Below are 24,999 nucleotides of genomic sequence, written 5' to 3'. Positions count from 1 at the left end.
CCTTCTTTGTTTTACAAAACTACGTTATTAAAATGTTAAGTTTTTTTGCCGAGGACATCTTCCATTGTTTTGAGAATGTGGTGGAATTTAATCATGTGAACATGCTGGAACTGTTTGAAATCCTAATAAACATTGATACAGCGGAGGGTGGCTAGTGTGAGCAGAATTTGTGCTCCTCTTCTCATCTTGATAATATGCATGTATATAGCAGGAAGCATTTGGCGGTGCATACTCCCTTTGAACCGGTAGACATGATTGAATAGTGTTTCCTTCAACTGGAGGTATACCTAGTATCTAGAAAGACAGTGTGCACAGAGGCTTTCAGCTGGGTCTGCATTCTCTTTCCACCTTTAGAAGATGTGCAACACATGGCTCTCAGTCCTGTATGCTGGTAGATGATCATACAACACAGGACCAATTTTATGGTGTTTAAAACCTTTGTGTCTTTGATTCTATGTATTTATGATACCATGGTTCAATGAAAATGTATGTATATTTATATATGCACACACAAACACACACACGTTCATATGTAATCTTTAAGTCCCGATTTTGTTAAAACAGCTTAAAAATATCTAGGTTCCCATGGGAAATCACTTATTTAAGAGCTATCATAGCCTCAATTTGTAGTGATAATTCAGTAATTTCAGTAAGGAACATCAAGTTAGCTCAGAAGGTGACCCAATTCAATACACCTCCTGTTCTCCGACCTACCCACTTCTTCCACTAATGAAATTTGATACAGGCTGTTCATCTGACTTGGCTGGAATGCAAGCTGGGTAGCTGGATGCATTTCAAAGTTGTCTCATTTCAAGGTCTTCTTCACTTGACTAGAAACATGAACAAAGAGAGGGCTACTGTGCCAATATACTTTAAAATATTGGACAGTAGACTTGATAAGGACAGCAAAGAGGCATTTGGATGTACACAGAGTTCAGGGATTTGCTTGAGGGCACTGTGAAAAATCCACCATTCCTTCAGGGACAGAGATACAAGTACAAAAGGGTATATTTGATAGAGACTTCTAGCTGGAATTTCCCAGGCGTCAGACTGGATCTGGAAACCTTTGCGTGAGCAATACCTCTGCTCTCTGTAGGGTGGCTTTGTTCAGTTCCACTCAGCATCGTTGGCACTGGAAGTGACGTTGTGGTCTCCTATACAGGCACCACCTAGGTTCTGAGGACATTAGTTCTTTCCGCGCCAGTAGCGCTGATCCGGAGAAGAGCTACACCACTGTCTCTTTTTGACTAAATTATTATTTTTTACTGTTTTTCAGAAGTGTGTCAAAAATGCCTGCTAGATAGGCAGGTTTCAAACCGTGTGGCGCCTGTCACCGTGCAATGTGGGTTATGTACCCCCATTTGGTCTGTTTATGGTGTCTAGAGCGAAACCATGATTCAAAGGCATACTCAGACTGCCTGGCCAGCTCCAATGGAGTCCTGCAGTTCCGATCTTGGATCCTGATCAGCACCGGTAATGCCAACACAACGTTCTCCGGCACCGATCCTGACACCGATGCTCCCAGCGCTCACCGGCAATGCCAGCCCTATTCCCATCCCTGAGGACTCAGAATCGGGACAACATTGATTGACGCTGATTCTGGTGCTGACAGGACCCAGTGGCTCTAGGTCATTGCTCTATCTTTTTTTTAGAACAGTCATGCATTGGGAAAGAGTGGGAGGGGCCAGTGGACCTTTGGGATACCAATTATACACCCCTAGAGAACATTTGGACTGGTATGAGGGATTAGGTGATGATAGTGGACCTCTCCTGATACTGGTTTGCTCTCTCCACCTACTGTGGCTACGGAGGATGGAGCATCTTACACAATGGTGGTAAAGAGGGCAGTGGAGGTCCTTGACCTCGAACTTCCCTTAGTGGCCATCAAAACTGACCTCTTGACTGAAGTGCTTCAGCATTGTGCTTCCTCATCTGAACCCCTCTGCCCTTCCGTGAGGCACTGACTGATGTTCTGCTGGGAGCTTGGTACAAGCCCAGCACAGTGGCTCCTTTAAAATAGACAATTAGCTGCCGCCATTGCCATGCCCCGGGTGATCCTAGTTTTCTCACCCAACACCCCACCCCTGAGAGCTTGATAGTCCAAGCCTCAACTTCCTGTGGCACATTCGCTGTCGCTCCCCCGGAGAGGGCATTCAAGAGGCTGGATAGCAGAGGCAAGAAAATGTTTTCTTCTGCCAGCCTAGCATTGCGGTTGGGCCGTTGGGCCTTTTAGGCTGTTATTCCCATACCTTCTGGGATACAGTTGTGCAAGTGCTGCCAACAGGTACTCAATGAGGCCAGGCCATCCTCTCTCAAGCTGTTAGGGACGGGAGGGATGCACTAAAGTTAATCATCAGGAGTGGTTTGGACACAACTGACTCACTTGATAGAGCGGTTTTGTCTACGGTAGCCTTGAGGCGCCTCACTCCTGGCTGAGAACATCTTTTTTTTCAGGGGATGTCCAGGCCAACCTCATGGACATGCCCTTTTACAGGACTTGTTTCTTCGGAGAGAAGGCAGACTCGGCGCTGGAGCTCCTCAAGGACCCGCGGCCTACGGCCAAGTCCTTGATCCTCTCATTGACACCTCACCCCCAGTTTGCTTTTCGTCCCTTTTGTGTCTATGGATGGGACGCGCCACAGCACCACCCTTATGACAACCACCATCCAGCACAGGCTTTCCAAGCTGTGCAAGGACGTGGACACAGTGCAATCCATCCCCTTGGGCCTGGAAGCCAGAAGTCCTCCCCCACCAACCCCCCAGCAGCAGCAGCCTCCAAGCCCTCCCATTCTGGTTCTACAAGACAATGGATGCCCAGTTAGAGGGAGATCCAACATCATCTCCTCCTCTGGAAGTCCATTAGATCAAACAAATGGGTTTTGCAGTTCATTCAGAGGGGGCTACTCGCATTCCAAACTTTCCCACCCCAATAATGCTAACAGAAGTACGGCTGGCAGAGGATCATCTGATCTTGCTCCGAGAGGAAGTTACAGCTCTGTTGGCTAGGGATTTTCTGATTCCCAAAAAAAACAAGGTTTGTTGCTCTATTTTAGACCTGTGAATCATCAATCACTTCCTCAAAAAGTGGAATCCAAGATGCTCACTTTGGGTCAGGTCTTGTCTGCCCTAGACCAAGGAGACTGGCTTGTAGTGTTGGATTTACAGGATGCATATTTTGACATCCCCATCCTACCTGCCCACAGGCATTACCTGCAGTTCATGTAGGCCACTAGCACTTTCAGTTCACTGTACCCCCCCTTTGTTCTTACCAGCACCCATCGGGTGTTCACCAAGGTGATGGTGACTGTTGACCTCATGTGCACAGGTCAGGGGCTTCAGTCTTCCCTTACCTTGACGACTGGCTGTTGAAGGTGGGCTCGCCCCAAGCTGTCATTTCTGATCTACAGAGTAAGGTGAACCTCCTTCATTCACTGGGGTTCACTGTCAATGTGCCAAAGTCACACCTGAATCCTCCTCAGACTTTCCCTTTCATCTGAGCCATTCTGGATACATTGCAGTTTTGGGCTTATCCTCCCAAGCAGTGAGTTCAGGATATTCAGGATTTCAGTAATAATTACTCTAAGGCTGCTGGACCTCATGCTCCATCCCCAGGAGCAGAGGAAGCCAGTGTCTCCTGGACCACTCTGAAAGCACCATAAGTACATCTGTATGATCCCCCTGAATCTTGATTATCGTGAGAATCAGAGGAAAAGGGAAAAACCCATACAGATGGGCAAGCAGCATGGAGTCATGGAGGAGGGAAAAATCCTGCTCAGGGAGTCCATAGGCCCACTCTCCTTCTCTGGAGGAAACACTGCTGAAAAAGAGAGAGGAGATTCTTCTCCATCCAAATTCCTATATTCTAGGAAAGGAGATAAAGAGAGGTCTGCATTCCACTCAGTGGTTGATGTAAGCTCCCACAACCTGATTGACCATCTGTAAACATACGGTCAGATTCTGAAGAAAGGGGGAAAAACCACAGAAGAGCCTTCCATAAGCCGCAGCTAGCATTCTCCAGTTCGAAGATTGAAAGCTCTCTGTGATGTCCTGTATGCTTTGGGCTTTCCATCCCTCCAATACTGCACCCCACTGGCATCTTTTGTCAGAATGGTTGCTGGGATCAATGCTCCAATCTACAGATATATAGCGCTCCAGTGCTGAAGAAGATAGTGCACCAGTGGGTACAAATTGAAGACAAGCCAATGGAAGAATCCATGAAGACATCTTGCCCTGGCTAAATAGCCACCGTCTTGCTGAAAACTGGGACTTCATCAATAGGGAGGACAGGTGTGTTTGTGAGAAACACCTCCTCTATGACCTATGACTGTCCTGAATAAAGTCCTAATAAACATCAGAGTTAGAGACAGTTGAAGATTGGATTTCTTAGGATTAAGCAAAAATGCCAAACTCACTCAGAAGATCGTAGTCCTGTTGAACAAGTTCCAACTTCTCCAGATGTAGATGAATCCCCAAAAATACAGAACTGCATTTTACTGGGTTTCTAAGCAGAGATGTTTGTTGGAAAATTAGATTTGGAAGGGAATGAGATAGTCCTTCCACATCGTCTGAGTGATCTAAGCATCTGTCACAGAGAGACACTTTTGACTGAAGAAATTTAGAGTGCCTCCCACAGGAAGGGATGCATAGTCATGTTTTACAAGAGAAGGATTTGTTGTGACTGGAGGATGATACTGAGACTTGTCGAAAGCAATCCCTGCCCCAAAAGGGCTGACTAATGCCTCTAGAGGCATTGGGATCACATGCTCAACTATAGCAAACCCTCTACCACTCGAAGGCTGACGAACTAGAGTGATCAACTTTAATTTTTCAACAAACTTCTTCACCATTTCCTCAAATTGGTGACAGAGAAACTTAGGGCCTTCAAAGCTTGATTAGTATTGATTTTTGAACAGCGTGGCGTGGAGGGAGTTCTTGGTCTTATTGAAGACGAAGACTGGACTGGGTGGAGGCGGTGCAGTGCCCTCGGGAGGTGGCCATTCGTTCTTGCTTCCATCTGGTCCAACTGAGGATGCTCCAAAGGTCGTGCTGTTTGAGAACGCTTATGGATAGACTGGGCAGGTGCGACTCTGATCTATGTGCCAGGGGTTGTGGCTTGGTGGGTTTTTTCTTCCTCATACTATGGGACTACCCGGTCGTCCAACAATACTGGAGAGGAATAGTAGAAATATGGCCTAGGTTACTGAACTTACTATCCCGCTGGAAGCTCAATGGCATCTCCTGAACACAACAGACAAAGAGGTGTGGCCTAAATACAAGAAAATATGGCTAGCATTGGTGACGGGGTTTGCCAAGTGCAATATAACAAGGGCCAGAGAGACCCCTCACACATTGAGGACTGTGAAACTGACCTGGACCATTGCCAGTGTGCAGAACATGTGGTGTATCAGTCGGGGCTGCCCTAGGAAATGGGAGAAGATCTGAAATAATTGGTGTACCCATTGAGATTGAGGCCTTCGAGTATATGTTAAACGCCACTCAAGAAGTTAGGCATGGGATGTTGACTCCCATTGTTTAGGGATGTGAAGTTCCATTGTGTGTACATTGATGACTTTATGCATGCTATGAATAATTCCTGTGGTTGTACTGTGACGTGACTCCTTGTGATGCTGATTCTGCAATTGATAAACTAACTGTATGCGCAGTACACCAAGCAGCTGTTCAATAAAAAGACAAAAAAAACAAAACATTTTGAGCAGCGCCTGCCGTCCAGGCACGCATCCAAATATGGTACCGTGATGCAATAGAGCTACATGAAGCTGCCACCGGGGCACACAGATTGTCAAAAGAGGCATCTGACAGGAAAATAGCACGATATAGTGCAGGCCATGAACAATCATAAAAATGTTACTAGACCTGCAGATCGAGTAACTCGAATAATCCACTTGATCTAACTGAAATGTACTTGTCCCGTAAACTGGTCTCAGATTGTATAATTCTAGGCAAATATTTTATTTTACAGAGCCACCATTTTCTTCATTCTCATATATGAGGGCACCTTCAGATATGTGATTTTAGCATTTCTGCTGTACAAAAAAAACTCTTTCTTTGATTAAATAGGCTAAATGTTTGCTCCATGTATAATAAGAATTTAGCCCACGTTTAGGATACACATGATCTCTGACTTGCCTCTTAGTTTACTAACGCATTGCCATCAGGGGCAGGAGGGGCAGGAGTGTTTCTCAGTTCATGTTTAAACACCCACTTTTAATAAATACATTACTAAAGCATGATGTGGTAGCACAGTGCCATTTACAGACAGTAAATTTCCCAATGAAAAGGACAACGTTCCCACAATCTAAATAGTGTATTGAAGATAAGCTGTGAAAATTGGGTTTCAGAAAACATTCATCATTTTCACATCACCAAGTAAAGTGTTCTGATTTGTTTTCATCCTATTGAAAATATTTTCCATCCCACAGAAGTACAAACATGGGCTTTCACAACTACTGAAATACATTTTGAAATGTTTGTACAGTTGATTTGTTAGTTATTTAAATGCAGTGTGTTAGGAAAAATCTGATACCTTGAAGCCTTTCATTTTTAACTCTTTGTACAGAAGGTCAGACAGTTCACTTTACAACATCCTACAACTCTGCAGTCAGAAGTCAAATGAATTATGACCTCTTTCTCTAAACACAGAGTTAATGTGACAAGATAAAAAGAAGACTTAAAGGCATTTTTTTGCTCTTTCACTCTCTGAGTGAGCAGAACACCTGTTCTTTGTCAACTCGCAAGAAGGGGTGAGTATGTTCTAAATTAAGCGTGACTTTATAAAATTTGACACACCATAGTGAGTGGGCGAGTAGATTTCTCGAGGACAGGTAGTGTCATAGTGCCCAGCTCCCTGACCAAAACAAACTGTGTTTTCCTCCTTACGAGGCTTACGAGTATGTATCTCCTGCTACTGCACCCTTGGAATCTTAGGTGGTGGAGGAATGGCTCCTTCTTTTACTCTAAGCAGCCTACAGTGCTGCATGAATTATCCACTGGAGGGCTGAAAGCAAAGGAGCCTCAGCAGAAGTCCCAGTAGCTCGTCCATTATGGTAATGCAGAAAGAGGAATCAGGCTGCATCAGGAAACCACACTGCTCGATTTCACCTCAGGTTAAAGGAAACAAAATAACTCTGCTCTCAAAGTCTTGCGGAAGCAGCCTTATTGGAATCAGGCTGTGGGAAAAAAGAAAAATTCTTCGTGTCATTAAATGCACACAAGAGAAAAGCAACAATAAGGGAACAGAAAGCACTGCGCGTCCCACGCTAATACTCATTGTTTTGATCTAAGCCTGCTATGCAGGGCAGAACAACCGAGCTAAAGAGACTACAGTAGCAAATCTCTGCAGGAAAATAATTAAAGGTAACACATTAAAATAAAGGCAAAATATCTCTTAACTGAGGATTTGCAAGGTAAACAGGTCTGTCTCGCAGAAAGAACAGAACAAGAAGTGGTCATTCCTAGTTCCTCCTCCTTAGCATTCTGGGATACGGTGCCCATCTTGAGGGATCTTTTAGACTTTGCCAGGGAATACGTTTCTGCTCACTTGGCAGGCAGTGGAACAGGAAGATGGTTGACTAGATAATGCTGACCTCTGTCTGGTGCAAGGATCTTGTCAGAATTGGCATTCTGTGCTCATGACTACATTTTTTTGGTTGATAACTGGACTATCACGCCACCGAATAGATTCAAAGGAGAACCGTAATTCATGAGAGGCTAGGCTTTAGCTTAAGTTCTAAATATGTTTGAGCAAAGGAGGGACAATGCACTGTCTCTTGAAAGGAGGTCTCATAAGTGTCCATATGCAACTGTAAATATGGGCTTGGTATGGGGTCACTGGGTCGTGGCTTCCGTAGTAATGGTGATGTGTTTCAGTGGTTTGTATTATTGTCGTAGGGGGCATGCTTGGTGATGAAAAGTGATCAGATTGCATCAAAGGGGCACACAATCTTAAAATTAAACTACTAGAAGTTCAGATTTGCTTTTACCTACACTCACTATCATACCAGTGATTCCTCTGTATGCAGCTGGAAATAACTGGAATATTTTGAGAAATGTACTTAGTAAAGCATAAAGTAGGAATATTTCTCCCAGATTCTTCTTGACCAGGCTGTAAAATTTCTGAAAAATATGAGAGATAGCTGTTTTGAAAATCAGCTGAAGAACTTACGAATTGATACAATCTGGACACAAGAGGGTGGGGCATCCAACCTCACATCTTCCCTCAGAAAAAGGATTCAGCCATAAAATTAGAGGCTAAATGTCATCTGACCCTTGCAATTACTTCAAAAGACCCACTGTCCCACACTCACCAGCCTAGAATCAATTAGGCTTCCTCTGGATTTTTTAAAGTAAATATTGCAGGGATGTCTGAAAAAGGACAACCATTAACATTTCTGGGTTAGAATTATATTAAAAAAGAATATATCATATTGGCTTGTTTAATCTTAGAGCCAATAATGGCATGGTGAGTATTTCCCATATCCCAAAACATTCATTACAGCTGGAAAAAGCCTCATAAACGAGAGCCAGATCATTGATCAGTATTACAGGTGTGTTAAAAGATCAACCTGGGATAAGATCTCAGACGGCCCAGTGGTATTATTTTTTGGGGCCTATTTTAGATGTTAAAAAGGTTCACCTGCAGTTAGCACAGGTCCCATGTTTAGATATATATATCCTTGGCCTCTTAGGGTATGCTTAGACGTGGGCACACAATAGGTCATAGGAAGAATGCTTGCAGTAAGTGTAACTACTGGCAATCACTTGGTTTTGCAAAAGACCGGTTCAGTCTGGGAATGCCAAGGCCCCTTGTTCACTGTGCCACCGAAACCAACCTATACCTGAATGAAGAGGCCAATCAGGCTGAAACTGGCCTTTGGTTGCTTGTATTCCTGTTCAAAGAGGACTTGGCTTGGCAGCTCTGCCTGGTGTGTTCTCATTGGAGCAGCAACAAGACTGATTTACTTATGGCTGGATCTAATTTGAGGTTCAATGATGGTCAATAGAACAATGGGTTAAAATGCTACCCTGAGCGATTGCCAGTGGTTAGACTTATTGCAAGCTTCCTCCCATCAGCTTTTGTGTATTTTCCTCACTAGGGCAGTTCCATTAACTGCAAAATCAACCATAGTATCACTATATGGACAGCAAATTGCAGTCAGGCTATAGACTATAATGTCTACTGTCTATGTCTATAATGAGAAGAGGAATCTCTCTGGTTATGTATTTGGAGGTGAGCCAGGAGCTCGCTAGTTTCAGTTTTCCGCCTTAATGCTATGTGGTGTTGTGTCACCATATGCTTCAACTAAAGACAGTGATGGTCAGGAAATTGTGTCCTATATGAACCGTCTATGATTCCTGACATACAACTTATTTATATTAGTGCTCTTTTTGTTCAGTTGTTCCAATGAACAAGCAGCCTTTATTAACACTGTATATGATGCATGCCAACCAACCCACAAAGCCTTCTGTTGTGTTACTTAATAGGAGTGTTTATTTAACCACACTTCACTCACTTATCGTTCTAATGCCAACTCGACCCCCAAAACGATCAAACGAAAGTCTTTTACAACTATGCCATTGGTAACACGTCCCTCTATGACTAATTTACTCACTTTGGGACTCATTTTAGGCCAATTAATCTTTTGACCCTGATTGAAGACACCTTAGGACGAGATAGCTAATCAGCATGTCAATCAATATGTCAATAACGTTATCAAAGTTCACAGTAATACGACAATTCAAATTAATCAAAGACATTTAATAGAACTCGCAAACGACCATGACCTTTCAGTCATGAATAACCACACCAGTTTAGTACGATTTTGTGAAGTTTGTTCCATATTGATTATAATTCTACGAGCAAGTTTATTAGTCTCAAAACCAAGAAACACATTAGCATAGTCACAATATGGCAACTCTGATAAGATTTCATCAAAGCAATTATCACGAGTATTAGAACATAGCACGGCATCAACATAGGTTATCCTTAGCAGAGTATTATCAGCACGTTATTCAACAAAGCATAGATTTAGTCATTTGTCTATTTGCGTCAGATTAGTGAACCCCTTTCCTAACCTCGAATTAGCATTGGCATGTTGGGCTTCATGCAAAACAATTTAGTAACACCAATTTAGAAAAATATCTAACTATGGTCTCTGTCAAAAGAAGCAGTTGGTACCTAAAAAGGAAAAGCAAACAGACAATCACAATTTCATTGTCATATAGTTACCCTCCGTATTGGGTCAGCACTCAGGTTTAGTCTTCGTCCTCAGGACATCAGTTGATTCGCCATCAGGAATTCAACAATCGGGTAAAAGGGGGCACTTCCCTCATACGGAGGTAAAGTGTAAACGGACAATTATAAGGCAAGAATGGTTTTAAGAACCAAACAGCAAAGTCTCTATGCAGAGTGACAAAGTGTCTGGGTCATGGCAAATCGCATCAGCATCTCCCTAACTAATTCTCCTATTCTCTCCTGTTCTGCTTTACTTCCTTGTGTCAAGGGTTTTTATCCCTTTTCTGTTGTACATTCCCCTTAAATTTGGTTGGATGAGGGGTTGCACCCCACTATCTTCCTCCAATAGAGTTTCGATTACTTCAGCAAATTTGTCACCCTATAACAGTTCTCACGTATTTTATTGGTCCTTATGATTGACGTCTTTAGCGGGTGGAATGTCCTGTATGATTTCATAGTCTTGTGGTCCTTTGCACATCTTCAGTCAGTGGCTCCATTGTCTGTACCGGTTCAGGCGACCTTGTACCTGCCAGTAGTCTACACTGTTGCATTCAGCTAAAATGTTTCTACAAGCAAGTCGAACTTCATGAGAACGGATCTACTACAGTTACATTCATCTCCTAGTTGGAAGAAAACAAGAGTTCATGTCCTTCAGCAAGTCAGCACACTGCACGTTAGAAAAACACATTTAATATGAAACCGGGCAGCTAGGCCTCAACTTATGCTAACTAAGGCCTAATGATTTATTAGCAAAACTTTAACGTATAACCTTTTAATATTAGTACAAAATCACATCTTAATATAACATTTTATAATTATTAGTCAGTTTCATTAGTCCCCATATACAGGGAGTGCAGAATTATTAGGCAAATGAGTATTTTGACCACATCATCCTCTTTATGCATGTTTTCTTACTCCAAGCTGTATAGGCTCGAAAGCCTACTACCAATTAAGCATATTAGGTGATGTGCATCTCTGTAATGAGAAGGGGTGTGGTCTAATGACATCAACACCCTATATCAGGTGTGCATAATTATTAGGCAACTTCCTTTCCTTTGGCAAAATGGGTCAAAAGAAGGACTTGACAGGCTCAGAAAAGTCAAAAATAGTGAGATATCTTGCAGAGGGATGCAGCACTCTTAAAATTGCAAAGCTTCTGAAGCGTGATCATCGAACAATCAAGCGTTTCATTCAAAATAGTCAACAGGGTCGCAAGAAGCGTGTGGAAAAACCAAGGCGCAAAATAACTGCCCATGAACTGAGAAAAGTCAAGCGTGCAGCTGCCACGATGCCACTTGCCACCAGTTTGGCCATATTTCAGAGCTGCAACATCACTGGAGTGCCCAAAAGCACAAGGTGTGCAATACTCAGAGACATGGCCAAGGTAAGAAAGGCTGAAAGACGACCACCACTGAACAAGACACACAAGCTGAAACGTCAAGACTGGGCCAAGAAATATCTCAAGACTGATTTTTCTAAGGTTTTATGGACTGATGAAATGAGAGTGAGTCTTGATGGGCCAGATGGATGGGCCCGTGGCTGGATTGGTAAAGGGCAGAGAGCTCCAGTCCGACTCAGACGCCAGCAAGGTGGAGGTGGAGTACTGGTTTAGGCTGGTATCATCAAAGATGAGCTTGTGGGGCCTTTTCGGGTTGAGGATGGAGTCAAGCTCAACTCCCAGTCCTACTGCCAATTCCTGGAAGACTCCTTCTTCAAGCAGTGGTACAGGAAGAAGTCTGCATCCTTCAAGAAAAACATGATTTTCATGCAGGACAATGCTCCATCACACGCGTCCAAGTACTCCACAGCGTGGCTGGCAAGAAAGGGTATAAAAGAAGGAAATCTAATGACATGGCCTCCTTGTTCACCTGATCTGAACCCCATTGAGAACCTGTGGTCCATCATCAAATGTGAGATTTACAAGGAGGGAAAACAATACACCTCTCTGAACAGTGTCTGGGAGGCTGTGGTTGCTGCTGCACGCAATGTTGATGGTGAACAGATCAAAACACTGACAGAATCCATGGATGGCAGGCTTTTGAGTGTCCTTGCAAAGAAAGGTGGCTATATTGGTCACTGATTTGTTTTTGTTTTGTTTTTGAATGTCAGAAATGTATATTTGTGAATGTTGAGATGTTATATTGGTTTCACTGGTAATAATAAATAATTGAAATGGGTATATATTTTTTTTTGTTAAGTTGCCTAATAATTATGCACAGTAATAGTCACCTGCACACACAGATATCCCCCTAACATAGCTAAAACTAAAAACAAACTAAAAACTACTTCCAAAAATATTCAGCTTTGATATTAATGAGTTTTTTGGGTTCATTGAGAACATGGTTGTTGTTCAATAATAAAATTAATCCTCAAAAATACAACTTGCCTAATAATTCTGCACTCCCTGTATATTGACGGCCACTCCCCATGGGCACATTTTTAAGCACACGTTTTGCAAAGTACATTAATACATTTTCTAAGCAACATTATTATACATTAGTTCATTATCATTTCATGTTAATATTGATTATATAAGCTACGCTCTCTCACCATAATACTCGAATGGCCCTTGAGCACATCTTTTAAGTCAGCAATCCAAACATATTGGAAGTTTAGAAAAGTAAAAGATTGTGGAGACTGAGGTACTACTAAGCAGTGCAGTGCCTGGTTCCAGACTGAATCAATGGTGTCGTAAATAATCAGTATCAGTGGCCTGAAAAGTTACCTTTGGAGTGAGTGAGGACAAGTGGACATACGAAATCCTTGAAAACAGATGCATCTTAATGAGAAAATAGCAGGGGATATGTCACTGTATGTTCCCACCATAATGGGATGCTTAGTCAACAAAAGAAGAATAGTAGATGATATAAGACCATGCAAGAATTATATGCTGTTCTTCTTTTTGTCCTTCTTCAGAGGAGCCAGAAAATGTTGACGAGTTTGCCAGGCGGGACCGAACGCACATAGACAGCACCCTGAACTTGAAGGACGAAAAACCATCAGATGATTATGCAGGTAATTAGAACTTTCACGTGATAAAGACAGTTTTTACTTGGGACTGTATCTAGAAATGGGAATACACTCTGCAGTTGACAACAGAAACAGCTTCTGTGGCTCTACATCAGCAGCCCAGTCTTTGCTTAAAAGTTCTGCATTAGCTCATGAGGCTGGCTGGATAATTTTTCATTATTCTGCTTGTAAGTTCCTGGTGCAGAGGTCCTCACTGCAGACAACCTTTTCATGGTAGATGGGAAGAGTGACAAATGCCAAGTTAGAAGGAACTTTTACAAGTGACTAACATTAGGATTTGGCTTACCTTTGTCAGACATGTTACCTTGGCCAACCTAAATTGTACATGTTCTGAATCAAGAAAAGAGCCGGCTAATCCATGCCACCCAATGCTAAGCATCAGGTGTGGAGAATGTGATGGTGCTTTGCATGAATGATAGAATTCAAAGCACTCCCATAAACATATGTGCATAGATACTTCATTGTGTTCATTCCATTCTTCTCCTAAGGTTCCAATAGTTGACTCACTTCCATTTACACAGATTCGATGGTGAAACAGGAGGCTTATGTCCCAATGCAAACGATCTTCATAGTTACTCTGACAAATGTGGTGCCCAAGAGGACCATGTATTTTAAAGAAGAAATCTGAAATGGCCAAACCTCTCCATCTCCCTCACCTTTCTAATGCCATGTCCCTTTTCATCTTCCTCTCACTTTCTCTTTCCCTTCCGCACCCCGCCCTCTTCACCCTTCTACTCTGGCCCATTTATTCCCTAACTCAGATTAATTTACTGATGTAGTGTATTATTTGGGTTTTAAGACAGGCTGAGGTTTGAGGAACCATTGAATTACCTAAGGAGCATACTTATTTTCACCACATTCTTATCGCTGACAAAACACTTTTGTTTTGTCACAGCTTTTATTAATCAACGCCATTAGAACCTAACAAGAGCTGGTGCGTATATTTTGTTTTTATTCCAGCTGTGTGCAACCTTTTTCTTCCCTGCTGTCTAATTAGAAAGGCAATGTTTTGAGAGCATGAGCAAAACTAACCTGCAAGTCTCTTAGGTCCACCAAGACCTCTTGTGGCAAACATTCCACCTCGGGATTATAGGGAAGCAAAGATCATCTATTATCTGTGGTGGCTTTGTTTTCCTTGAGTAGCAAATTTCAGATAGTGGTGTGATCCTCAGCCTTCATTTTCTACATCAAATGTGACTTTTATATATAGTTCCTCTTCTCTACCAGGTTTCTATGACAGCCCTTTGCTGACCCCATTTCCTCCTGCATCCAAAATATCCCAGCCCTTGTTATTGTCCTTAGTGATGTAGACAAGTCCTTCAGAAACGTCTGTATTATCTTTGGTTTATGGCTTGGACTTCACTTTTAACGCAATGAAGTTAAATCGAAACAACTCTCAGCAATAAGAAGAGATGTTACGCACACCATTTAATGTACTGATTACTGCTTCGTTATCATTGTATTTATTTTGTAAAGTTACATAAAGCAGATCAGACCCGGGGCCATTGAAGTGCTTACATATCGCACAGTGAACATAAAGGTTTTCATGTATCAGTAGGTTACACTGATAGCGAAGATGTACAATAATGTTATAGAAATTTAATTTACAAATTAAAGGTTTCTTTTATTACACCAATAGAAATACTTATCTCTGAATGTAAAAGTTAAAAAAACAAAAAAATGCAGTTTACTTAAAAAAGCAAACACAGACGACATTCAAATTAATTTAGAGGAATTTACAGGAACAAAGTATTCAAAGTACAAGTAACATTAGTACAATGTACATAATCAAGAGTGGCAACGCTCTTAGCATTATGTCAAAGGTTGGAAAATAAAAAAGGTGTTCCCAAAGTCAGAAGAAAGAGGTGGTGTCACAGAGGCACCTGAACCTCGGTGTAGCTGAGATTACGAAAATAAAGGTAATGCGTCACTCCTGAAAAAGTCTTTGGAAAGTCGCATTTAAGGTTATTCTCCAAAGAAAAATATGATGTCCAGAGTGTGAGAGAGAGAGAGAGAGAGTTTCAAACTTACATGTAAGTACAGAGCCAGATTAAATAGTTTTTTAAAGCAGGAAGTTCCTAAATTAGAGTTTTACATCTTCAAAGTGAATATGTGCCTCTAGGCATATTCACGTTCTTAGCTTAATAGATTGGTACGCCTCAGTGTAAATTTGTTGTCTTTTACAGTACATTTTGTATATGCCTCGTTTTGGAAGTAGATGCTGTTACCATTTGAGAAGTACATAACTAATTTGATTGTGATGAAAGCTGAAGCTTTTGCACCAACCGCAAAAAAATGGGTAGAGGCTTTCGTGGTTTGGATTGTTTACACCCCACCTTTGATATTGTTTTATTCTTGCTAGGGGGAAGAGGGCCACAGTTCACTCTCACTCCTCTTTGGAGATGGTCTGGAATCCAGAATGGACCTTAGCTTTCAGGAATGGGTATTAAATTGCTTATTTTTTAAATTGCTTCTTGGTAAACGCTGATGTGTTCTCCTGAGAAAATGGTAGTTTACCCTTTCCTTTAACCCAATGACTTGTGATTTCAACCACACAGCGATTTTAACATTCTGCACGTAAGGTCTGCACTTCAAAACCCTGGTTTTCCAGTATAATATAGGGACATTATAACAATCTGCATAGCTGTCTGCATCTCAACAGTTACTGCACACCCCATGAGTAATGGACACTAATATACAGAAGATTTTGCATCACTCTTCTCATTACTGAAGGAACAGATATCACCATTATTTCAACAAAAGAAAGAGCAATACTTTCTACCCTGTGTCTCCCATTGAGGACTGAAGCCAGAGGGTGTTGACTTTTTTAATGTAATGTTCCCCTATATCTTGGCCTATTAATTTGGGAAGCCCCTACTTTTGTAGACAACTTTCTCTGCCAGCATGTATCAGTCGATGTCGTGTGCCCAATATCTAAGCTGTGGTGCCCGATCCGCCCTCCATAATTGCGCAATGTTACGCTTGGCCACCATCAACCCCAATGTCATCCAGATATGGCCCATGCAGATGCCAGATATTCAGGAGGCACCACTTTACGGAGGCACCTATGTTACACCCACAAGCCCTATTTCGACAAGTTATCATTGACTGCCAATATTGGTGAATAACTGGGCAGCTCCTTGTAAAAAAATGTTCCCTTTTTGCCACATCCCCTGTGACAGAGTGCAGTAGGTGCCTTGCCCATCTTTACCATAGTAGTGCATGCGTAGTAGCCTCTGCACACATTTTTTAGTTGTGTGAGATGGAACTAAGATCTTGTTGCCACTACCATGGTGATGCTAAAGTTTCAAGCCACTTGTCTTCTTCCAGGCCTCAATATCTCCCTCCCACTGTTCACGGATCTTAGTTAGAGAATCAGGGGAATTATTGATACATTTTTTATAAGATATGGAGATCACCTTGCAGGGCATTTAGTCATCTAGCAGTTTGTCCTTTAGCGGCAGTGCTTCAGGGAGATCTTCTCACTTTGGCAGCGCCTTCTGCAATACATGGCATATTTGCAAGTAGCTATAGGTATTGGTATGTTCCTTGAGGGGATTTTGTTTTAGTCTTTTTATTTGGTCTTGTGCAGATGTCACAAGATAATAAGACATCAGAAAGAATTATTTTGGTGCTGATGCCTCCAGGTACGGTCAGACTGAAGAACCAGTGAAGTCAATTGGCATCTAACTGTTTGGTGTCCCCAAAGGCAACACATAACAGTAAGAATCACACATTCCTCAGACTATTCCTGGAGGTGACCCAATGTGTTCAACATAGTGAAGGATTCAGGAATGCCAAAGGGGAAATCACCATGGATGGACTATCCTCACATAGGGTGTGTGTGGAAAATGTTAGGATGGAAGCAGGATTGTACAATGAAACCCCCACACTAAAGGAGAGCCTTTTGCTATGGGAATAATGCCAATTTCCCCCATTATCCCACTATTAGGAATCAGCTGTAGCACTACAAGCAGTGAGCAAAGAACTGTGAGGGAACTGGAACTTGTACTGGGCTGACAGTATTATAGGCACATTCTCCTGTTTTATATGGTTTTCACAAGAAGTAGAATTGCTTTCAGGACGACAGAACTTCAGGACATAGGGACTGAGTCTATATACACCATCAGGAAATGTCAGGCCAATTCCTAGCTAGCTCATCGTGCCTCACCTGAACCCATAACCTTCCCAGGGTAACATGATTTCGGCAACCTCAAACATGAACACTCTGACTCCCACGGAAATCGTGGAAACAGATCTCACTCTTTTGTTGTTTACCTATGAGTGTCCAGGGTAAACACAAGAAGGATATGAATAAAGGATTTTAAATAATTCTATTCTTGCATTAAGAGAATGAGCTGTGATTATTAGGTAGATGAAACAAAGCATTATAACCAGTATTACCAACATGGTGGACAGAACAAATAATCCAACCATGGCAATCATATTTCTATATATTCCTACCTATCACCACTCTGAGAGCATAGCAGGTGTACCCCCTGCCTGATCTCAAAGGATAGCCTGAGCCTGCCATACCTGGATAGTTGAGCCAGGGAGCCGGACTAGGGTGAAGTTTACAATCCTTTCCTGCTAGGTGAAAGGTCAGCAGAGCTGCATATTGAACACAGAATCCGTTCCAGGACAGTCAAGTGTTTCTACACTGTGTTAGAAGCGCAGGTATGATGTGGTGATATGTCTAGATTGCAGGAGCTGTCTCTAAACGGACAACGCAAGCACTAGGGTACCTTGTTCTATGTTCCTAGCATTGAAAAGAAAGAGTGTACAGACTACATGGCGAGAAATGCTAGCTAAAAGCAAGCAGTATGTACAAAGTATTCTCAGAATAGTATTGTGCGAGCATAAACATGTAAATTAACTTTGCTAAAGCAATGTCAGTGTAAAAGCGTGTAAAATGTAAAGCTAAAATGGAGAACCAAAGTGGGCCCAAGAAGGCCTCACAATACCATACTGTGCTGGTTCTCTCTTCATTGCGGGCTAACTACGGAGATTTTATTTATTGTCAGATCCAAAATTGTCTCAGAAAATGCCATGCTTAGGGTAGCAGTTTCCTCCCAGGTGCATTACTGTTTGTGGAGAGCCATAAATATACAGCTAGCAGATTTGTGCCAAACTGATCAGATGCATTATTGAGAAAAATAAATAGGACCTGACGGGCTATAAAGTGATAAGTGTTGGTTTAACCATCTCCAAGGATGCAAAAGGGAAACATAACCTTGACATTAACGTACTATCTTAACCTTTGTACTGAATTATATGTGAATACTGAATATAATAGGTTACGTTGTGATTAGAGAGTCTGTAGGACCTGTCCCTTTTTCATCAGTCTCTATGGATTTCAGCCTTGGTCATTAAAACTACAACTAACTTTGAAGCATTTTACCTGCTGGACTTGAATGAAACTAGGCATTAAGTACCTCTCCAAGTAGCATATTAATCACAATGACTACAGCTTCCTAAAAAAACACTTTCCACACCTTATAACTCTGTACTGACCATGAAGAAAATCAATGTTGTACACTTAAGAGGGATTAGCAAAAGAAATAGGCCCTCACTACGACCCTGACGGTGATTTGAAGAAAGGTACTGCCAACAGGCTGGCGGTACCTTTTCCCAAATTATGACATTCGCGGTTTGGCTCAAGCCAAACCACCAATGTACCAGTCCGTCCGCCAGGATAGTAACGGCCGCTGGGCTGGAGACTTCGGTCTCCAGCCAGGCGGCCGTCACAATCACACAACGTACACTCACATTCAGTCATTCACGCACTCATTCAACGCGACTCACACCCGCATGCACACATCCAAAAACAGACACCCACCCCCTGCATACACACACACACATACACACCCGCACATGCACACACCACCCCCCACTCGCCTCTCCTTTCGGAGAACCTGACTTACCTGCTTGCAGGGGGTCCTCCGGCAGGAGACGGGACGCGGTGCTGCTGCCAGCAGCAGCGTCCAGCAGTAAAACACCGCCAGGCCGTATCATTGCTCATGATAGGTCAGCGGTGTTTTGCTGGCGTCGCGATGCTGACAGTAGCGCCACATTACTGCTGTGCGCCGCCATGACCATCAACGGTATTCCGCCAGCCTTCTAGCGGAATCATGTCTTGCCTGTGTAGTAAAATCTACTGGTTGTCCAATAAACAGTATTGGAAAAGCAAACATTGTTCTCACAATCTGAGGGGCTATTGAAGCATGATAGTGGTGTGGGCCACAGATGGAACTAGCCATTTGTTTACGGTGTGAGGTTGGAGGCTTGTGCAAGTATAATATGTTGAAAAAATATTCTAATACATTTGATCATTTTCTTCATCTGTAGCGGTGCTGCAGCGATTAAGAAAGATATACCACTCTTCCATCAAGCCACTGGAACTCAGCTACAAATACAACGAGCTTAGGCAGCATGAGATAACAGGTATGAATTACAAATCTGCATGGTATGCATGGAGCCACACCAGCAATACAACATCCGGTACAGTACCTCAGGACAAGCATGACATGCAGACACTCTACTTCAGCAATGAAAAAACGATGTTATTAAATATTTTGGAATGAGAACACCAACAAAACTAACACTTGTGGCACTTGGGCAGTGTTTCTTGTCTTTCCTTGTTCGTTGTCGTAGTTTCTGATCATTCTTCTGGTGCAGCAGTTCAAAGTATTACAGCTGTGTAACTTATACAAGAACTCCCTTTGGCAAGTAATTATATTACTTGAATCGAAATGCAGAAATCATCAGTGTAAAAAGAGCTATTTACATATTAACTCCACCTCCTCCATTTCTGATTTTGGTGTCCCACCCTTTGCATTTTCCTTTAATGAATGAAGTAAAATCCTGTTAAACCTGTTTTGTTCAAGTCTCCAATTACTGTTCTGGCCTCAAAGATGACGTGTTGCAATTTGTTTCTATAAGTTCTTGTCAAGGAATAAAGAACCATGTTGAAGTACATTTTTATCTGGGTATATCACAACACCACAAAGTAAGGCATATTTATATCTTTGAACTGAAATGGCTAGAAAGGGGTAACTATGAAAGAAATGATGCAGACTCACATTGGAGAGCAGCACACTTAGGGCCTGATTTAGATCTTGGTAGTAAAGGCCTTGCCATCGATTTGTTTTTTCATAGGTGAGCACCCGCATTCGCGCCCGGCAAGAAACTCCTCCCGTGTCGGCGGTGCCATAGGAAAAATTGTCTGCCTGCGGGACTCCAGCCACCTTTCTGCTGTGCAGATTTGGATGTGCCTTACTGCCAAGCATAATGTGGTAGTTCAACCCCCATACTGGAGTTGGGTGGTGTAGGTTTGGGAGGTATGAGGTAAAAACTTACCTTTTCCCCCCAATCCACTTCTGTTTTCGACTGAACACAACTGGATAATACCTGCCGTCACTGCTGCCACTGACCCACATAGAAAATACAACCCCTTCCATTGCCGTTCTCTAAGGTCAGGAACCCTCATTGCCAGTGTACCTGGGGGGGGGAATGCAGTGCACATGAGATGGGGACCACTGCAGGCATATACATGTCACAGTAGTTTTTTTTAAATCACTGTGACATGCATATGTTGAGAACACAAATGTGTCCCACATGGATGGGGGACACACTGGCACAATACTCGTATCATATACATACTCACACCATTGAGGTGTCATTATTCGTTGCTAAATGAATGGTGGTACCACAGCGGCGGTACTATCATAGTTGTCTACTCTGTCCATGTGTGCCAGTAAGTTTGTGGTGCCTGTTGTGTATGCATTTTAGTAAGTGTGTGTTTGTGTGTGTGTGTGTACGTGTGTGAGATTCGATTGGCTGGTTGAGGTGGAGGGAGATGGAGGGGGTGATATGGCTGTGTCTGTCTGTGTGCCACTTTCATATGGTTTTGGTTATGTGATGTGTTGCTGTGTGACACATTCAGGTGTGTGTCGTTATGTGGCAGATGTTATTGTGATGTGTGTAGTTGTGCTTTAGTGTGAGTGTGTTTGTGTAGCTGAGTCTGTAGTTGAGTTGGTTGTTGTCGTTGTGTCATCTGTGGGTGCTGTGTCAATGCTGTGTGTGTGTTGTGTCATGGATGTATGACAATGGGTGTGTTCGGCATGTGCTGGTTGTGTGATGTTGGAATGGCAATGGATGACAGTGTGTGCATGGTGTGTTGTGTCATGTGTTGTGCAAAGGGACACATAGGGCTATGGCAGAGTTGCATGTATGATTTACCTGTATCCCATAACCACTACCATTGTCCACTGGGTCCAGTGACAGTCTCCCTCCATCAGCAATCCGCTGGTATGACACCACCTTCACAGCTGAAACATCTAAATATGGTCCGCGGGAACCCGCCTGCCTAGGAAGGACGCTCTGTTGTGGTGGTCTGCAGCTCAACCACAATACTTCTACATATGGAAGGCAGAACACTGTTGACTTGATGGTGTTTTCGGGTCCGCCGCTGACGTGGTTTGGCGGTAACACCATCAAGATCTAAATAAGGTTCTTAGTCACTGCCAATACTGCTGTACTGTTGATAAAATAGCTGATACACTGCACAGCAGTATGATAATGGGCAAAGGGTTATAACTGGCTTCACTGCTTACTAAAGATTGGGCAGGTCTACATCACAGTCAAATAATACAAGGTTGCATCTTTGAAATGTTATGGAGCTAGACGATTGATAAATACTGCACACTGAATTAATTGACAGTAGGCTGTAACACTTCAGTAATTGATTGAGAAGATGTATCACAACACTGTACCGTGATGAAACAGGATGGTAGACAGCAAAGCATACCAGTGACAGTTCACAATGTTGTAATTTGACTAAATCCATATTGGAATCAAAAGTGACATCACATGCCCTGGAACCCACTCGTAACATCACTGGAAGTGACATCACACATCCTGTGGCCCTCTACTAGGGACCTGTGTACTTATTTTTAACAGTCTTTATTGAAAATGTGAGGCTTCCGTTTTTTGTATACAATGGTTAATTATGGGCACAAATTATCAACTACTAGTTCTAGTAAGGCTTAAATGTGTTCGTACCTTTTTATTTATTTAAACCACTTGAAGTGATTTTCAGTAAACAAAACGGATTAATGATACAATGGGGAGTTTACACATCAAGGTTCATGTCAAGGTGCGACAAAGGTTTACAAAATATGCAATATTTACTGCAGTACTGGTGAGTGGGTAGAGGGCACAACGAAAATTAAGTAGTAACTGGTTGGAGAAAATATAACAGATCAACTACAGCTCATGAATTTCTAAGCAGCTCACAGGAGTTGCAACCCGAAATATTAGGCTTATAATTGTTATTTCTAAATGACAACTGTGCTATTTTACAACCATCAGGATGAAAAACAAGAAAGTGAAATCACTAGAAATCATTGCCCAGCAAACTGAGGGCTAAAGGATAGATGCAAAAGAAACACACGCATGCAGGACCAGCAGCAATCATAATTCAAAATGCTACAAAAAACTAGGCCATTAAACTGAATTTGAAGCTAGATACCACCTCAAGAATCCCAGATAATGTGGCTTGTGTCTACAAAAGGTGCAAGAGGCTGCTGGAATTTACTGCTCCTGTAACGGCATCTGTTCCTAGTGAGCTGGACCTTAGGTATGAATAGTGAGTGACGTTACAGAAGTATGTGGCCATCACTTGGGAGTGTACAGTGCCTGAAGTGCCAACATGCTGATTCTTCCCTTCTTCCCATGCGTTTCTGTAGAAGACCGCAAACCTCTCATCCATTCTTAGTTTCCTTTTGCATAAGTGCATGTGTCTGTTTGACAAAATTCTTTAAGAGTTTCTCATATCAGTCATGAAGGATCAGGGTTCTGACTAACTACTCCACTTTGATTAGACACAGAGTCAGGTGTAAACCTAGCGCTATCCAAATTACCTGCATCTGCAGATGATGTTACATTATATGCAGTAAATCTGAATGGCAATAATTTCCAAAATGAATGGTTACCCCAGTCCAGCATTGATTTGGGACCACAAGGACCTGCATTGGCCAACCCTGGTTTACACTCATATGAGCTGCTTCTTTGCACAAAACCCTTTGGTTACGAAGATCAACTAATCCCTGCCTCCTCTAGCAGGTTATGAAAGTTTGCTCATTCCTGTTGATTATGAAAGCCATTTCTTTTCAGGCTATCAATCCTGCCTTGTTTGTTTATGCCTGCTTCGTATTTTCAGCCATCTAGATCCCTACAGTACACCATCAATGTAGAATGACATACCCACTAGTACGCATAGAATCCACAACATATAGTGCAAAGTAGTCATGCTGCCTCCACAGTATGGTCAGTGTTACATGCTTTATTGTTCATTCTGTCTCATCCTGCTTAATTGTCTTGTGTTTCATGTTCTGAGACATTTTCCAAAGTGATCTCCCCTTTAGCATACCTACTCTTGGTAGAAACGTTGACATTTAGCCTTCCAAAGCAAAGTGTATTTCCTACCCCTCCCGCAAGTCCTTGCCATTCCCCTCCCCGACCCATTGATCAGATGCCTTCTTGCTCTAAGAAGATACGTTATTGACCAACAAAACAAATGAGGGGGAAGCTTTCCTCCAAATCATTCTTTATCATATGGAGTGAAATAAAGCAGAGTCTAATACAGAACGGACATTCTGCTTGGTGTGAATGCAGTGTGTTGGATGTTGCTTTGCCTACTTAACCTAATTGTTTGTCCCATCCCTGGGTCACTGCTCAGGTTATGGGCTGCCTAAAATAAAACAGGGCTCATAACCCATCCTGACATTCTCTTCATTTATTATCCACCATGCTTGAATTTGAGGCATGTGATACAACTGAATACAGACTTGTGTAAGAAGTGGATCTAACAGATGCAATTGTAAGAGCCAATTAAAACGCTAAAGCCAGATAGCAGAGGTACGTTTACATTGATTATTGCAAGTTCTAGTATCGGTTATCCTCCTTACTGTAATCCTGAAAAATCATACTGTACTTCAGCTGTCTGTGTAGCTAGGCACTAGTCACTGCTAAAATTGCCAGAGGGAATATACTTCTTGGTTTAGTTATGTTTTTAATTGTTTATGGTAGTCACCTCCCTTTCTTTGAGAAACATTCTCTCATTTGCCCATCGCACTAAATGTAGTGTCACTATGGTGTTGATCATATTGAGGGAGTGATAAAGATCGTCCCTGTTCTGCAAGAATATCTAGTTGGCTTGCATTCTAATAGCAGGGACCAGGCTGTGCAAAACAGGATGATCCTGCATTCGTGATTTGTGGATGTGTTTTGCCACATTTTTCTTCAAGTTGATGTATGATTCTAACTATTGCTGGCTTTTCTATCTACATTATTTCGCAACAGATCTGCAAGAGACTTTGACTACCTCCCAAGTTCTGTGGAGACGGCTGCTACTCGTAACTGTCTCTTACTTCTAATCCACATGAATGCATCCTAATATCCAACTGGGTGTTTAAAACATTGTTAAATTTCTACAGTTTTCCACAGTATATCACCAACCAGTGCACTTAGCTGAACTCTGAATTGCAGACAGACACCAGTCTCTCCGGATGGCTAGTCTTGACAGCCAGCCTTCCCTTTTCCTCCTGTGTGTCTGTTTCACCAAAATTCACAGTAACTGGCACACTTCCTATCCTCTTGAGAACTGCACCACCACTTTGCTGACAAATGTAGTATTCTCATTGTAAAGAATTCAT

The 24,999-nt window shown here is 42.4% G+C and overlaps 1 protein-coding gene across 4 annotated transcripts in view; it reads left to right on the top strand.

Moving 5' to 3' along the window:
• Positions 1-24,999, top strand: part of SRL (sarcalumenin) — a 210,665-nt gene that overhangs the window by 103,310 nt on the left and 82,356 nt on the right. For all 4 annotated transcript variants that reach the window (XM_069210461.1, XM_069210460.1, XM_069210459.1 and 1 more), the window contains 2 exons: positions 13,169-13,267; positions 19,631-19,726. In XM_069210461.1, coding sequence (XP_069066562.1) covers positions 13,169-13,267; positions 19,631-19,726 — 195 coding nt within the window. The remainder of the gene's footprint in view (positions 1-13,168; positions 13,268-19,630; positions 19,727-24,999) is intronic.

This window comes from Pleurodeles waltl, chromosome 10 (assembly GCF_031143425.1).
Source record: "Pleurodeles waltl isolate 20211129_DDA chromosome 10, aPleWal1.hap1.20221129, whole genome shotgun sequence".
In the NCBI taxonomy this organism is placed as follows: Eukaryota; Metazoa; Chordata; class Amphibia; order Caudata; family Salamandridae; genus Pleurodeles; species Pleurodeles waltl.
Note: the sequence above shows the minus strand (reverse complement) of the source record. Positions and strands in the feature narration are given on the sequence as shown.